At 40.3% G+C, this 17,417-nt stretch overlaps 1 protein-coding gene across 7 annotated transcripts in view; it reads left to right on the top strand.

The window, feature by feature from the left end:
• Positions 1-17,417, top strand: part of MEP1B (meprin A subunit beta) — a 37,080-nt gene that overhangs the window by 2,196 nt on the left and 17,467 nt on the right. The window contains exons 2-10 of one of the 7 annotated variants that reach the window (XM_070050347.1): positions 313-438; positions 4,494-4,512; positions 5,282-5,332; positions 5,416-5,456; positions 9,118-9,196; positions 13,148-13,265; positions 13,698-13,763; positions 14,308-14,486; positions 16,874-17,092. In XM_070050347.1, the coding sequence (XP_069906448.1) occupies positions 9,148-9,196; positions 13,148-13,265; positions 13,698-13,763; positions 14,308-14,486; positions 16,874-17,092 (631 nt within the window). In that variant the 5' untranslated portion in view covers positions 313-438; positions 4,494-4,512; positions 5,282-5,332; positions 5,416-5,456; positions 9,118-9,147. Of the gene's footprint in view, positions 1-312; positions 439-477; positions 2,195-4,493; positions 4,513-5,281; positions 5,333-5,415; positions 5,457-7,752; positions 7,885-9,117; positions 9,197-13,147; positions 13,266-13,697; positions 13,764-14,307; positions 14,487-16,873; positions 17,093-17,417 lie in introns of those variants that run through there. The other 6 variants (XM_070050344.1, XM_070050346.1, XM_070050349.1 and 3 more) reach the window with 6 other exon arrangements.

The raw sequence follows: 17,417 nt of genomic DNA, 5'->3' as shown, positions 1-17,417 counted from the left end.
TTTGGGATTCCCATTTTTATCTGTAAGTGTGTGCCTAAGCTTAATGGTCTCAAGGTTTCAAGTTCCCATCTGATGCCTGAGGGCATCTAGCCTCTTGGGCATCATCCTCTAAAGCATCTGCGAGTGGTTTGGACCTCATCCAATCAGTTGAAAGCTTTAAGAGAAAAACAGAGATCTCAAGAGGATGCAGAAGTTTCGCCAGCTGCCAGCTTGGTAGCCATTCCATGCAGCCTGCTCGGGAGTCGTCCTTACTCCCAGCCACATGACCCTTCAGGCCTGGCAGTTTCTCTGATATTTTTTGTGCCATTTTAGACCACACCAGTGTTATTGTTCTCCTCCCAAGACATGCTTGCTTCTGTTACTTCCTTCTGCCTCTAGCCAGGAGAGAGAGGCCCACCTGATTTTGACTTCTACAAGTCATCTGGAGGATGTCAGTGAGTAAGTGAGGAATTCATTCATTTTTTTAAAAAAGATTTATTTTATTTATTTGAAAGAGTTACAGAGAGAGGTAGAGCCAGAGGGAAAAAGAGAGAGGTCTTCCATCCACTGGTTCACTCCCCCAGTGGCCGCAATGGCCAAAGCTGAGCTGATCTGAAGCCAGACATCACAGTTACAAATCTCAGTTTGCAGAAACAGATGTGCATAACAAATCTCTTTATATTTCTATGACTGTTACTGTTTTACATCTCCAGCCGCACAGGTGGTAGAAATTTAATTACAACCAATTCGGGACCCAAGGACTTGGACCATCTTCTACTGCTTTCCCAGGCCATATCAGAGAGCTGGATTGGAAGTGGAACAGCCAGAACTCAAACCTGCACCCATATGGAATGCCAGAGCTGCAGCCTGGGGGCTCTAACCTGCTGTGCCACAGCGCCAGCCCCAAATTGATCCATTTTTAATTTTCCCTTGTCAACTCTCCTCCTGCCCTCAGAAGGTGGGATTGGCTTGTATTTGAGAAGCATCCTCTCAAGTCCTTTGTCTGTGTTCCATGTCTTTTTGTATCCTTTCTGTTAGTTAAAATGGGATAAAAACCAATCTGGTGAGAAGGAAAATGTTGAGGGGAGGATTAGTATTTCAAGAATACTATCATGCACCCCAAGTAAGTTGAAAGTGAGAAGTTGGAAACTGAATTAAAGAATATGTTGTCTCTAAAGAGAAATACCCAAAGAAAAGAAGGAAAAAGTTGAGAGGTGCCTTAGGAACATTTATGAATATTTCATTAGTAGACCAGTGACCATTTCTATCCTTCTCACTCTAACTCCCACCTGTATTTGCGTTGTGGGAATTTTCAGAAGTGAGATATGTTGCCATTTTGCTACTTTGTATCTGAACATGAGTGTGCCCAATTTCCAGTGTTTTATGGATTTTATAGCTCGATAAATTATAGACAATAAATTTATATGAATGATTAAAAGCAGTTAACATAATTGGACATAGTAAAGCTGTGCAGGGTTGTGTGCACAGGAGGAACTGCATAAATGTTTACTATTTGAAGAATCAATGTTAAAAGGTAATTCAATATTATCTTTTGCTCAAATGGTACTTAACAGCTTGGGGATCAGTACATAAACACTAGAGAATGTATTTCGTTAAAAGGTCTCAGCAAGGCAGTTAGTTGTTGAAGGCTGACATGGAGACAGGTGTTACAGTGGCTAAGTCAAATCTTGGGATGGCTCCCCGACTTCTGACACAGCTTCCTGTTTGTGCATACCCAGGAGGCAGCAGGTGATGGGCTCAAGTACTTGGGTCCTTGAGTTCTGGGCTCCTGGCTTCAGCTTGGCTTAGCTCTGGCTGTTACAAGCATTTGGAGAATGAACCAGTGGATGGGAGATCTCTCTCCCCTCTCCCTTTCTCTCTCTTCCCTCTTCTACCTTCCAAGTAAAATGAAAATAGATAGATGGATAAAGACTATTGACAATTTAAAAAACAAACAAACACCCAATGCCACTCTACAGCCTGTGTTAAGGATCCTGGACTTTAACTCTGTGATTGGAGGTATTACTACAGCAAAGAGCTGACTTGCAAAATGGATCATGGAGATCAAAGGCTATAAGTTATGATGTTTGCCTTTTAAAAAGTCAGCTCTATGCTGAATGTTAGTTTGCAACTTTCATCTGGAAGCTACAACATGGATTCATGGTATTTGGCTTGGCTTCTGTTCTTTGCAGCTCTTCTGGTGGCTTCTGGCCTGGTAAGGAATCAATGTATAGAAAACAGTTACTTTATTATATTAGGAAAATTTAGAGCAGTTGATTCTGATTGTTAAAGGGCGACTATTTATTTATGTTTTGTGTTTTATAAATTTCAAAATGTTAATTTCAAATGATGAATATTTTGGTGAATAGGGGCTGGTAGGGTGTATAGGGAAGTAAGAAGTAGCCTAACCAGAGAGAATCAGAGAGGTTGACCACAAGTTATGCTTTTCTTTAGTTTCCTTGTTGTGTAGCAACTTTTCTCTTGATGAGATAGGAAACATGAGTTTTGAGTCCTTCTGTTTTTACTGCTGGATGAAATGTAGATTGTTGCTGGAGTAATTTGAGTCATACGTGAAGAGACAGATGGGTGTCACAGGTGCAGTCGGTATATGTTTGGGTAGAATGTGATTTCTCTCTGCTTCTTCATCAATTTAGACTAAGCTTTCCACAGTGACAGGTAGTTTTTACCACAAACCAACCAGGGATTTTAAATAAAGTTTCAAGTGCCTGAGGACAAATCCTCTAGTTATTTAGAAATAAGTTATCATATTGAGCTGATATTCCATGAATAGGGATTAGAACATTGCAAATAAGATACTGTTTATTTTTATTTATTTGTTTATTTATTTGACAGGCAGAGTGGACAGTGAGAGAGAGAGACAGAGAGAAAGGTCTTCCTTTGCCCTTGGTTCACCCTCCAATGGCCGCCGCGGCTGGTGCGCTGTGGCTGGCGCCCTGCGCTGATCCGATGGCAGGAGCCAGGTACTTATCCTGGTCTCCCATGGGGTGCAGGGCCCAAGTACTTGGGCCATCCTCCACTGCACTCCCTGGCCACAGCAGAGAGCTGGCCTGGGAGAGGGGAAACTGGGACAGAATCCGGCGCCCCTACTGGGACTAGAACCCTCTGTGCCGGCGCCACAAGGCGGAGGATTAGCCTAGTGAGCCGCGGCACCAGGAAGATACTGTTTAATGCACATTAAAACTGTAATTGGGAACAAATGCATGACACCCTTATTCTAGGGGTACAATGACATTCCTCTGTGAGTGTAGGCTTATGCATGGCTATAATGTGAGACAACCAAGGCACTCGTTGGTGTCAAAAATAATAGTAACTATCCAAACAGTTCATCCTCATATCTTGCTAAATACTCTGGATGACTCTAGTACTTAGATACATAAGCTGTATTTGAATACAACTGTGCTTTACACTTACATGAAAAGTTATTACTGTTTACAGAGGACTTTCACATTATATCATAAAACCTTCACAGCATTCACACAGAGCAAGTATTGACTGTATTTTATAGATAGTCTGAGTTCCAGGAAGGTGCACTGAACCAGCATTAGTTACTAGAACCAGTAATACAACCCAGATTACTGCCTGTCGGTATCATTAACTTTTTTACTAGATGACACTAAGAAATTTCCAAGGTTTACCTAGATTTTCCATTAGGCATGTTGTCTGAGTTTCATTAGTCTATTTTCAGGGGAAAAAGTTCAATCACAAACTATTCTCACCTTTTTTCTTAAATATTTGATACTATCATTGCAGGCAGACGGGAAAAATACGAAAGTAGAACAAGATCAATTATCTCTTAAATAAAACTTCTTTTAAAAGTATTGTTATACATTATAATAAAGTTTCAACATTGTGAGTATATTATTAGATTTTTCAAATGTTGCTTCATGAATTCTTTAGAAAATTATGTGTAGGAGTGGGCATTTGGCAAGGCCATTTAGATGCTGTTTGGGACACCCACATCCTATATCAGAATGTATGGGTTCAAGTCCCTGCTTTGCTTCCAATTCAGCAGGTACAGTTCAAACTTGAGTTCCTGCCACCCATGTGAGAGATCTGGATGAGTTCACAGCTCCTGGCTTCGGCCTTGTCTAGCCTTGGCTGTTGCAGGCACTGGGGAGCGAACCAGCAGATGGAAGATCTGTCTCTGTCTCTTCTCTCTTTGTCTCTCTACTTTTCAAAACATTAAAAAACTAAAAAAAAAAAAAATCATGGAATATCATGTTTAAAGTGAACACTTATTTGAAAGCTAGTTTTGGGTTCTTACTTTTGAAGTAATTTTCTTACTTCCTTTACCTTCAAATTAATTTAATGGGCAGTTTCATTTTCTGTATGAAATGAGGAGGCCATTTGTTCAAAAAGTCATGTTAGTCTCCAGTTTAGCTGTCTTGGATATATGGCAGAAAATCATTGTTTAGATATAAAGTGGAACCAATAATGTCATTTATACATGGACATAATGATAATATCTTTTTTAAAATTTGTTTATCTCCCAGCCAACTCCAGAAGACTTTGGTGAGTATATTTTGAGTTTTTCTCTAGGTTGTGTGGGTAACAGAACGACAAAAGCAGCTAGACATGTTTAATGTTAAGCATAATTTCATATGCATAATATTGCTTTGAATTTTGATCAAACACTGACTTCATTTATTGAGGGGCTTTTTATTGTCTGTGTTCTGGGGTACACATAGCAGAAAACTATGCATACAGTGTTATAAGAAAGGCCAAACACAGTGACTAACACATAGACATCCTACTTGTGCTTGCTATTACTGTTTCTGCTTGTTTGTCAAATCAGATAAACCTGATAATAGAGTCCACTCCTAATTAATTGCATACCATGTGATTTACCCCCTTGCAACTTAGGAGAACAAATCAATTTTAGTTCAAGTATTTTGCTTGGGAGTTCTAAGTATACTACTAGAAAGGGAAATAAATGAGAAAATTGGTTTGATAAATTTAAACATTTATTTCCTATTCAATTTAGTCATCTAGTCCAGTCTCCCAAATTAGACTTAATCACATACTGAGTTATCGATATTTTATTGCTGAAATCAAATTTTGATTTTCAAGGTATGTGGATAGGACAGATCACACATGCAAAAGCCCTTTTCCCCCAACCTTATTCATGGATGTTTCTCAATCAATCAATCAATGTATATTGACTTAGAAGCTAGTAGTTACTTACCTGAGGTAAAAGAAATTTGCTTATTTCTGATTATATAATTTACAAACATTTTCTCTTTTCATAAATATAATATCATGTGTTTTTTCCTTTTTTTAGTTAAAGATATAGATGGTGGAATTGACCAGGACATATTTGATATCAATGAAGGTTTGTAGATTATTTTTATATCCTATATTACATGGAGAATTTGAATGCATTTTGCTAATGTGAATTTTTAACTTCACTTCTAGATTTGGGACTGGATCTTTTTGAGGGAGACATCAAACTTGGGGTGAGTTGAAACAGTGCAAGGAAGATCCTTTTACTAATCACTACAAGCTAAATACAGAGTAGTTGAGGATGACTGGACAGCATGGATTTTGATAAGCCCAGCCCAAGCACAGACTCATGGTGGCACATTTATTCAAAGGCATTGTACTTAACGGGATTCATATAATAATGACTTCATCTTTCATTACTCAAATTTTAACTTAACTACATGTGTCTTAATGTTATTGATTTGATTGATTTTTCATTATTGGAGTAACAGCCTTTTCATTTTAAAATAGAACCTCACTGATTTCAACCTAGTGGAAACAATATTAAACTCACTTTGTGAATATTTGCATTGAATTAGGCTTTTCACCACAAGAAACACATGTTGTGACTTCTCCCTTGAACTCAGCTAAAAATAGTGTTGCCAGGTAAAGGTCCTCCCAAACCTTTGCACAGAGTGCTGAACTTGACAGAGTCACCAGGACCCGCGGACAAACATGGCCCACATGTGTAGAGACAAGGGGCACAAGTGTTTGCCTTCCTAAACACTATTTTAAAGACGTGATATAGTTCATTGTCCGCCAGATTGAAAAGATCTAAAAACTTACTATCACTTTTGGTGCTGATGGAGAGAAAAAGGGGCTTGTTTACGAATGTGTTTATGTTATTACATGGGAGAGTATGTAACCTTAAAAAATAGAGAAGACAATTTGACAAGAACCACTTAATTTAAAAATAAATGCACCTTTGGGGAAGGTACTTTGGCACAGTGGATTAAGCTGTCCACCTGAGACAGCTGCATTCCATATTTGAGTGCCAGCGTCAGTCCCAGCTCCCCCATTTCTTATCCAGCTTCTTGCTAATGCATTCTGGGAGGCATTAGATGATGATCCAAGTACTTGGGTTCCTGCGACCCATGTGGGAGATCCTGATGAAATTCTAGGCTCCTGTCTTGGCCTGGCCAGCCCTGGCTATTGTGGGCATATGGGGAGTGAGTTAGCACATAGAACCTCTCTCTCTCTCTCTCTTTCTCTCTCTGCCTTTAAAATAAACATTTTTAAAAAGAACTACACATTAAAAATAGTTTAAATATTTATACACTCTTTATCTAACAATAATCAAATAGCCTGTTTTTGTAAAATTGTACTGTCCCACAGATACACACCTGAGTCCCTTACATCGCCACACCTGAAGCACAATTATATCACCCCAAATCTCACCAGGAGCTTCCCTGCAAGAAACAGCTGTGGGATTGGAGGCTGAGTCTTGACCATGTTATTTTATTTTTTTAAAAAGATTTATTTATTTATTTGAAAGTCAGATTTACAGAGAAAGAGGAGAGACAGAGAGAAAAAGAGAGACAGAATCACTATATTCCTAAAGTTGTACTTTGTCGCTCCCCCTCTTCGTGGAGGAACGACACAGGACCCTGCTCTGTTCTTTCGTCTGCTCGGCCCTCCCCGGGTTTGCTGCTGGTTCTTCCCGGGTTGGCTACTATCCCTTCCACCTCCGTGGAAGGGCAGTTCCCCCTGGCCACATTCCCCACTTCCGCAGGGGAGCGGCACACCGCCGGCCGGCTCTCTGGGGGGCTGCACAGGTGTTCCCCTTAGATGTTCCTCTTAGATGTTCCTGGTGCATGCCGTCTCTCTCCTCCTTTATAGTCCTCCTCCGCCAATCCCAACTCGGCTGCCCACACGCCGAGTACGCTGCTCTCCTCCAATCAGGAGCAAGTCCTACAGTTTATTGGCTGAACTGGAGGCAGCTGTGTAGAAGCTGTTTTCTTCTCTCCCAGCGCCATATTGTGGGAGAGCAGATGCATAGAATAAGTCTTAATTCCAGTAACTCAGTCCAGTCCGGGCTGCTCCCCACAGTACTTATGAAATTTGTACTCATTAAATAAAAGGTTTCTTTGGGGAAAAAAGAGAGAGACAGACAGAGGGATCTTCCATCCACTGGTTTACTCCCCGAATGGCCGTAAAGGCTGGAGGTGGGCGGTTTGAAACCAGGAGCCAGGAGTTTCTTCCAGGTCTCCCACATGGGTGGCAGGGGCCCAAGGACTTGGACCATCTTCCACTGCTTTCCCAGGCAGGATAGCAGGAAACTGGATTGGAAGTGGAGAAGCCAGGACCTGAACCAGTGCCCATGTGGCATGCTGACTTTACTCACTATGCCACAATGCCAGCCCCTTGATCATGTTCTTTGATCTGTGTACTCTTTCTCTCAATCTCACCTTGGCTAGGGCTTTAAATGCCATCTCTATGCCACTGACTCCAGAAGCATAACTCTGGTCCTGTCCTTCTTCTGAGCGCCAGAGCAATCTACCCGGCTGTCAGCTTGCTAGCGCCATTTCAATGTCTACAAGATGGCAGACCTAAGATATCCTCTGATGGAGTGTATCCTGACTTGTCCGACAAAGCCTTCCTCCTCTCTCCCTTCTCACCTTTGTAAGTTCTATGTTCCTTCCTCACCCCCACCCCATGGGAAAAAATAAAATGAGTCCCATTCACGTCTTCCCTTTCCTCACTCCCTGTCCAGCCCATCAGCAAGTTCTGTTATTTGTGTCTCCAACACACTATATACCCTACATCTCCAACCATTCTGTTAGCCTAATTCAAGCTCCATCCTCTCTTGCCTGGGTTTTTCTAATAGTCTCCTAATTTGTCTTTTCTATTTTAAACATTGCTCTTCTTTAATCATTTCTAACCTATACCTGTCCCTACCCTCCACAGCAAAGTCATCTTTTCAATAGTCAGTAATACCATTTCACTTCCTAGCTTGAAACCCTTCTACAGCTCCCATCACAGTCAGAGGAATTCCACACATAACCCTAGCCCTTAACTCCTGCCTCCCTCTCCTTCATCTCTGCTCTTCTTTCCTCTCATACATTTTCTCTCCTAACTAATGAGTTAGGCTCCTGGGCCCAACACACACAACATTCCAAGCACATTCCCACCACAAGGCCCCTTTCCATCCGAACTCCTTCCTGTGGTTCCCATTGCATCTTGAATGTCATCCCTGCAGGGAGGCCAGTGCTGACCACTTCTCTGCTCCACGTCCCTTTACTCTTCCCCTCATCCTTTTTTTCTATTTTCTCTGCAACTTTTAAATTCACCTTGGGTTTTTTCACTTTTTTACACATTCTTTGTCTCCTGCTCTAGATATAAGCTCCATGATGGTAGAGATCTTGGTAGCTATATTACCAAGGGATCCCTATTCTATAGAATAGTATTTAGTTTGTTGATGGGACAGATACAGTAATGAAATATTCATTTTCTAGAGCATTTAAGATCTTCTGAAAATTTGGAAAATTGACCTAGCTCATAGGTGACTTTTTCTAATATTATGAATTATAGATTTTTTGATTCTTTGCTATCACCTCCTTCTCATATATTTTTAATCTCTAGTGTAGGAAACTCTAACCTATGAGTCTATAAATATTGATAGTTCAGTTTTCAATAATCATTTTTTACATGATTCCTTCTCCAGTTTTATCAACTAAATTAATGAAATTAGTGATTTCTCCCTAGAAACTTTGTTAGATTACGATAAAATACAAAATTTGTTTTGACTGAACTGGGTGAGCTTTAAACCCCATTTATTTCTAGATTAACTATTGATTATTTTGTATGTTTTTGCCTAATTCATTTAACTAGCCCTCTTCAACATTTATTTAACAGGCACAAGACAGAAATTCCATCATTGGAGAAATGTATAGATGGCCTCACACCATTCCATATGTTCTAGAAGACAGCTTGGGTTAGTATGCACCTTGAAGTATCTATAACTAGTGGATGTTCCTGACAGCATATGAGTACAGTGGTTTTTAAGGGAAGGATTGTATGAAATTTAAGGTTTTTTTCCTTTTTGTGGATCTGCAGATTCATTTAAAAAGTAAACAAAATGAAAAATGAAAAGAACCTTAATGATTGTGTTTGAAATATTTGCTGCATTTTGACCAACACAGTGATTAATTCAACCAACATTTATGTAGATTCTACTCTATGCTAGACAAAAGGGATATAGTTTAAGGAGTTACTTTTTATTTTAAAGCAGTGTTTACTATTTGTTCAGATTTTACTTATGATTTTAAAATATCCAAAATAGTTAATCAAGAACTAAGTTTAGGGACTGGTATTGTTTTACCAACATTTGATTTTATTAAGCCAAGATTTATTTTTTGTTTATTTTATTAAATGACAACAAGAACTTCCTCCGTTTTACCATCAATTAATAAAATAATGTTATAAGTTTAGTATTAAATTTCTCAAAAGTCCAAAGAATCTAATCTAAAGCTATGTTTTTCTATAGAAAAAATTTCATTGTAATGGGTAACTCTAAACATGATTGTCATTTTATTTAGTGACTGGTGACAATGAAATCACTGACTAGCATCAGTTTGAGAATTGATCTTTGGGAAACACTTGTTGGGGGGAAAACATTATGCATTCCAGAGGACATTAAGTGAAACTGAACATGTATTAAAATAACATGGAAAAATATCATGATTCATGGTATGTTCAAAAAGCTAGAGGAGCACGCTGGAGGGATATTTGTCTCAACCTGGATGTAAAGGCATAGGCATTCAGGAGCAGGTGACACCATGCGGTGGGGCTGCCATGGAGATGATGCAAGTTGTACCCATGTACATAGGTGCCTACAAGGTGGGGCAAGTGGACTGCGGTTTGTGTTCTGTTCACTAATAGGCATTTGAAAGCACTGTTCATCCCTCCGGCCAGCCAGCACTTGCTGTGTCTGCCCAGATGGAGTGTATCTTTCTAACTGGCATAAAGGCACCATAAGGTTTAGTACAGTCTGAGCAAGGGAAGGGTGTGCTAGGCTTATGGAATATGGAGAAAGGAGACCTTACTTTGGATTTTGATTGGGAGTAGGAGCTACTGAAATGAACAGGTTGGTGTGACCCAGATTGAGAATGACCTTCCCATAGTAAGGAACTTGGAATGTGTACTGATGGTAGAATGACCAAATGTTTTGTTGTGGGAGTCAGATTGTTATAATTGCATTTTAAAAGATTATTTATTTGAAAGGCAGAGTTACAGAGAGAGAGAGAGAGAGAGAGAGAGAGAGATGGAGAGAAAGAAACAGAGGGAATCCATCCTCTGGTTCACTTCCCAAATGGCCACAATGGCCAGAGCTGGGCTGATTTGAAGCCAGGAGCCAGGAGCTTCTTCCAGGTCTCCCACATGGGCTTGGGGGCCCAAGCACTTAGGCCATCTTCTACTGCTTTCCCAGGTGCCTCAGCAGGGAACTAGATCAAAAGTGGAGCAGCTGGAGCACAAACCAGTGCCCTTATGGGATTCTGGGGCCACAGGTAGCAGCTTTACCTACTATGCCACAGTGCTGGCCCCAATATAATTGCATTTTTTTAAAAAATTATTTTATTTATATGAAAGGCAGGGGGGAGGAGGAGAAGGAGGAAGAGAAGGAGGAGAAGGAGGAGGAAAAGAAGAGAGAGAGAGAGAGAGAGGCTGATTAATTTTCTATCTACTGGTTCACTCTCCAAATGGCTGGGCCAAGCCAAAGCCAGGAGCCTGGAACTCCATCCTGGTCTCCCAAGTAGGTGCAGAGACCCAAGGAGTTGGATCATCTTTTGCTGCTTTCCCAAGTGCATTAGCAGGGAGCTGCATCAGAAGCAGAGCAGCAATCTGGACATGAACTGACACTCTGATATGAGATGCCAGTATCATAGGCAGTGGTTTAACTTGCTGTGCCACGATATCAGCCCCTATAATTGCATTTAGAATAATCACACTAGTTGCAGTATAGAAGACATGTAATTGATGGAGTAAAAAAAAAAAAAAAAAAAAGTAGAGAGACCTGTTAGGAAACTATTGGGGAAAATCAAAGAAGAAATGAAAAGTTTGGAATGAAGACTCTCAGTGGAGATAGAAGAAAGTGGATAAATCTAAAGGAGATTTAGGGGGCTGGCGCTGTGGCACAGCAGGTTAATACCCTGGCCTGAAGTGCTGGCATCCCATATCGGTGCCAGTTCGAGACCCGGCTGCTCCACTTCTGATGCAGCTCTCTGCTATGGCCTGGGAAAGCAGTAGAAGATGGCCCAAGTCCTTGGGCCCCTGCACCCATGTGGGAGACCTGGAAGAAGCTCCTGGCCCCTGGCTTCGGATTGGTGCATCTCCAGCCGTTGCGGCCAATTGGGGAGTGAACCATTGGATGGAAGATATCTCTCTCTCTCTCTCTCTCTCTCTCTGTCTCTCTGTCTCTCTCTGCCTCTCCTCTCTCTGTGTAACTCTGAGTTTCAAATAAATAAATAAATCGCTAAAAAAATTAAAAAAAAAAGATTTAGGAAACAGGTGTTAGATTTGTTGCTTGATTGCAGGAGATCAAGAAGAAGGTGGTTTGAGTAAACAGGTGCTAGTGCTCAACAGGTGCTCAACTTCCTTGGGGCTTTACCTTCCTTACTCTTTTTTCCCTCATACTACCCCTGAAAGGGGGATTTATGTCCTCACTAAACTGATGATAACACCAGAGCTCTAAAGGTTAATAAAACTGGCAAAGATTATAGGACCAAAGGAAGTGGGGAGCTTGGGGCAGGACTCAGGTGTGCCTGGCTCCAAAGCACTTCCCGCTGTGTCCTACCATCTGCCAGCTCCTGGCAGGCAGCCCTGCCTCATCTCACCAGCACCATCACTATTTGTGATGATTCTTCCACATGCACCTCTTCCTCTCCATCACCCCTGGAGATTCTTTTCCTGCATGTCGTTGTTGTTGTTTTCATAACCCTGCCTTCTTTGAGGCCCACATCCATCTACCCCATGGCTTCACATTTGTCTCCAAAGCAATTGCTCTTAACCCTATTTGGAGCCCTGAACTTACTTGTGAATCTCATCAAAATGATCCCTGGAAAATGCACTTTGTGTTTGCAGGTGTACAGATAGAGATGTATTTTACGTACTATCTCAGGGTACTCATGACCCTCCCATCTCAAAGTTCTCAGATTAAAAGCCATGCTGTAGGGTTCTAAGTATGTATTGCAGCCTCTCGGATGAAGCACGTGATGGTGACTATATTTTGATTGCCTGTGATATTATCTGTATATTCCCTGAGGTGCGGAAACTCCCTTGCCAGCTCTGTGCTGTAGCAGGTTAAACAGCTGCCTGCACCAGCATCCCTTATGGGCACGGGTTTGTGGGCATCCCATATGGGTACTGGTTTGAGTCCTGGCTGCTCCACTTCTGATCCAGCTCCCTGCTAATGCACCTGGGAAAGCAGTGGTGGATGGCCCAAAAATGTAGACTCCTGCACTCACGTGGGAGACCCAGAAGAGGCTCCTGGCTTCTGATCTGCCCAGCTCCAGCTATTGCAGCCATTTGGGAGTAAACCAGCATATAGAAGATCTCTCTCTCTCTCCCTTTCTCTCTCTCTCTAACTCTGTCTGCCTTTCAAATAAATGAATTTTTAAATTAAAAAGTGGAAACTCCTAAACATTCCTAAAAATGTTTATTTTTAGGTATATATCACTAATAGGCTCGAGAGGAATAGGGAATGAGATTAGGGATATCAAGAATAGTCAAATACTTGTTACACAATATTTAATTTTTACTGTTACTAAATTTTATAAAAATAAAATATTAAATATTTGTGATGAGACTAACTCACGCAACATATTACATGGTGAGATGCTCCATAGTGATAACTTTAACAAGGGTATTTTTTGTTTTTTTCCTTTAGATATAAATGCTAAGGGAGTGATCCTTAATGCATTTGAACGCTACCGTCTAAAAACATGCATTGACTTCAAGCCTTGGTCTGGAGAAGCTAACTATATATCAGTGATTAAGGGCAGCGGGTAAGTTGATGAGCTTGTCTCCTGAGGGTGCTAAGGGGTATTATATCACAGCAATTGTCCAAGACCTTGACCTTTAGGATGGGCTGGGGACTTCCTCTTGTTTTCTGGAGAGTGAAAGACAGTGAATATGGTTTTTCTAGCCATACAAAAAATATTTTAAGTCTGTGTATATCAGTTTTGCTGCAAATACAGTGTTTTGTTAAACTTTGTTTTAAATTTGTCAAACAAATTGAGAGAAATTATATCACAATAGTTTTAATATTTTGTTGCTATTTTAAACTTTGTATAAGTGAAATTGAACATCTTTTCATTTGATTACTGTTTATAACCCTTGCCTATTTTCCTACTGGACTATGATCTTTTTATTTTTTATTTGAACTCTTTATTTAGTGGAGACTTTAAGTCTTTGAGAATAATATAAATTACAAATAGGTTATCTCAAAAAAAGAAAAAAGAATATTATCATATATGCAACCACGTTACCAAGATGAAGACAAGGTGAGTGGGATTATAAACCCAACCTGGTGAGTTTCAGGCTGCTTGAAATTTACATGGTCTTTATTTCCCCCTTCAAGTAAAATACATATGTACACATGTATGTTTATTGTGCACATATATCTAAATTTATTTTAGCTGTTAAATAAATTATTGCTCTTATTACTTGAGTTAAGAACGTAACAAGCCATTTGACTGAAGCTCAGCGACTCCGAGTGGTGGCTTCCCTGTAAGACACCTGTGGATGGGGAGAGACATACCAAGGCTGATTTCAAAGCCTTTGAAATTTCCAGGAAAAAACAGGGCTATGCTGACTGGGGGATGACTTGCTCCTACACATATTTGGTGTTAGTAAAAGTTCTCCAAAGGTTATCTGGTCTGTGAGGTATTCTTCGCTCACCCAGGTTATGAGAGAAACGCAGTGTCCACTTGAGGAAAGGATTTAGTTGGGTGACCAAGTGGACTGGGCAGTGGGGATTCTGCTCTAAGACCTCAATGCACATCGTTCTAACAACTCTCCCCCTTCTCCTGTAAATGCTCTTAAAAGCTGCTGGTCCTATGTAGGAAATAGGCATGTTGGGAGGCAAGAACTTTCCATTGGGGCCAACTGTGACCGAATAGCTACAGTTCAGCACGAGTTTCTCCATGCGCTGGGATTCTGGCACGAGCAATCCCGTTCTGATCGGGATGACTATGTCAGCATAATTTGGGACAGAATTCTGTCAGGTACATTTCTCTTGTTTTCTTATATTCATAATGTATATTTGAAAAATTATGATTAGGGATAAAAATTAAAATTAAGGATATCGAGAATAATCAAATACTTGTTTTGTGATAGTTTTTACTGAGTGATTAAATTTTATAAAAAATATTAAATATAAGTGATGGGATTAACTCAAGATAAGCAATATATTTTTTGGTGAATTGCTCAATAGTGATAACATTAACAAGTATATTTTTGTTTTTTTTTTCTTGAGATATGAATGCTAAGGCATTCATATTGAAAAGCAAAGAGACAGAGACATGACAAAGAAAGAGCTTCTATCTGCTTCTTCAATCCCTAGATGCCCACAACAGCTAGGTCTGGACCAGGCCAGGTCTATACATGGTTTTTTTACATTTTTGAAGACTGAGTTTCTAATTGTGAATTCTCTTCTGCCATTTGGGCCACCTGTTAATGCTTGATAAGTTCAGATGTTTCAATGTCCCACTTCATTTAGCTCTAATTCAATGAGTTGAAGTGCCTTAAAGTTCTTGGGATACTAGCTTCCCAGAACTCTAGTACCATACTTTTGAACTGCATATGATCTTAGAAACTGATTTTTGGTTTCCCAGAGCATGTCCTGTGGTGTGCTGTCCCAAGGCATGTTCATGGGTGACCAGGAATCTGTGGTCAATTTAGCTTGGGAAACCCTAGGTTAAGGAAATTCAACTTACATTTATACTGCTGTATAGCAGCAAGCTAACAGATTTCTAGAGCAAAAGAAGTGTTTGGCTTTCATCCACAACCTCATTCTTTAGGATTCCCACAGTCTTATTTTCGGTAGAAACTTAGGTCCACATTTGATAATATGTATGATTTGGAGATCAGATCCATCTCACGGTGTTCACAATGTTGACCCTTCTCAGGTTGCCCATTGGTAGGGTGCTAAGAATTCTGGTATCTTCTCTAAATGAATTCATTTTTATTTTAAAAAATAGTTATTTTAAATTAATAAATCATAATTGCATATATTTATAGGATATAATATAATGTCTTGAAATAAGTACATACTATGAAATTATTAAAACAAGCTAGTTAACATATATACAGCACCTTACTTACCATTTTTTGTGATGATATTTAAAATCTACTCACTCACCAGCTTAGAAATATACAATACGTTATCATACAACAGTCACCATGCTTTAAGTACACCCACTCCAATAACCATAAAAGCCCTGATTATGTCAGTCCTTTCCAATGCCTCCTACTCTATGTGGTCATTACCAGGTCCCATCTCACTACCCTCCCAGCATCCTCTGACTTTAATCTCTATTAGCTGTGGATGCCCCCAATCTTCTATCATCTCTGGCCAGTGAACCTGACTATTCTCAACTGCACTTTTTAGAAATGTATTTCTGTGAATTAAGAGGCAGAGAGAAAGATGGGGAGAGAGAGAGAGAGAGAGAGAGAGAGAGAGAGAGAAGGACACAAACACACAGAAAGAGAGAAAGAGATCTCTGCTGGTTCATTCCCCAGATGTCTGCAGTGGCTCTGAAGACAGGCCCTGGGGACTCAACTCAGTATCCTAGGGGTGTGGCAGGAGCCCAATTACATGAGCTATCACTGTTGCCTCAGAGGGTGTGCTTCACCAAGAATCTGGAACAAGGGGGTGGGGGAGCAGCGTTGTGGAGTAGCAGGTTAAGCCTTCGCCTGCAATGCTGACATCCCATATGAGTGCCAATTCGAGACCCAGCTGCTCCACTTCTGATCCAGCTCCCTGCTGACGCACCTGGGAAAGCAGCAGAAGTGCTTAGGCCCCTGCATCCATGTGGGAGACCTGGAAGAAGCTCTGGGCCTGGCCCAACCCTGGCCCTTGTGGGCATTTGGGGAGTGAACCAGTGGATGGAGGATTCTCTCTCTCTCTCTCTCTCTCTCTCTCTCTCTCTCTCTGCCTCCTCTTTCTGTACTGCTGCCTTTCAAATTAATAAAAAAATAAATCTTAAAAAAAAAGCTGGAATTGGGAGTGAAGCCAGGACTCCAACCTAGGTACTCAGATATGGGATGCCAGTCTTAACCACTAGGCCAAATGCCTGCCCCTCAATCACATTTTTAGATTTCTCCTTCGTGTTAGCAGTTCTTAGAGCCTTAGACCAAATGCTAATGTATGAACTTTGGGCTGTAATGGAACCTTAAATGTGTTCAATATGACTGCTGGCATTGCAATTCTAAGTTTGGGTATTATATTCTAAGATACAAATATACAAAACATTTGAAATACAGTGGATCAGTTATAGCAAAGGTTGCTCTAGCTTATTATAGTCTCCATTTCTAAGTAAACAGCATTTTGAATAAGAGAAATTGAATTTTGTGTACATGAAGTAATTGGATTTTTTAATGTATTATGTAGGCAGAGAACACAATTTTAACATCTATGATGACGAAGTATCAGATTCTCTGAATGTCCCCTATGATTACACTTCAGTAATGCACTACAGTAAAACTGCATTCCAGAATGGAACAGAGCCAACCATTGTAACAAGGATCTCAGACTTTGAGGATGTGATTGGCCAACGAATGGACTTCAGCGACTATGATCTCTTAAAGCTGAATCGATTGTATAACTGCAGTATGTGACAGGTTCTTTGAAATGACTTTGATTTTCCTCCACTATGTAGGAAAAATGATGATCTGTGCCATTTGGGGTTTTCTGAGATTATAGAAGTTTAATATCCAGAAAAAAAAAAAAAAACTGAGTTAGAATAGCACCTAGATTCCAACTGCAAGTTGGAAGTTTACCTTTCTTCTCACAAGGTCTGGCTTTGCGATCTAAAAACAACTTAAGCCTTGTAAGAATATGCCCCAGGCAGGTTTTCAAAGTTGTTACTAATGCAAATTTACACCAACTTGTTACCCAAACCTCTTTTCAGCTAAAATGTGATCTATAGTTTAAT

Source organism: Oryctolagus cuniculus, chromosome 10 (genome assembly GCF_964237555.1).
Source record: "Oryctolagus cuniculus chromosome 10, mOryCun1.1, whole genome shotgun sequence".
Taxonomy (NCBI): domain Eukaryota; kingdom Metazoa; phylum Chordata; class Mammalia; order Lagomorpha; family Leporidae; genus Oryctolagus; species Oryctolagus cuniculus.
The sequence above is the reverse complement of the archived record's forward strand: the minus strand, read 5'-3'. Positions and strand labels throughout refer to the sequence as shown.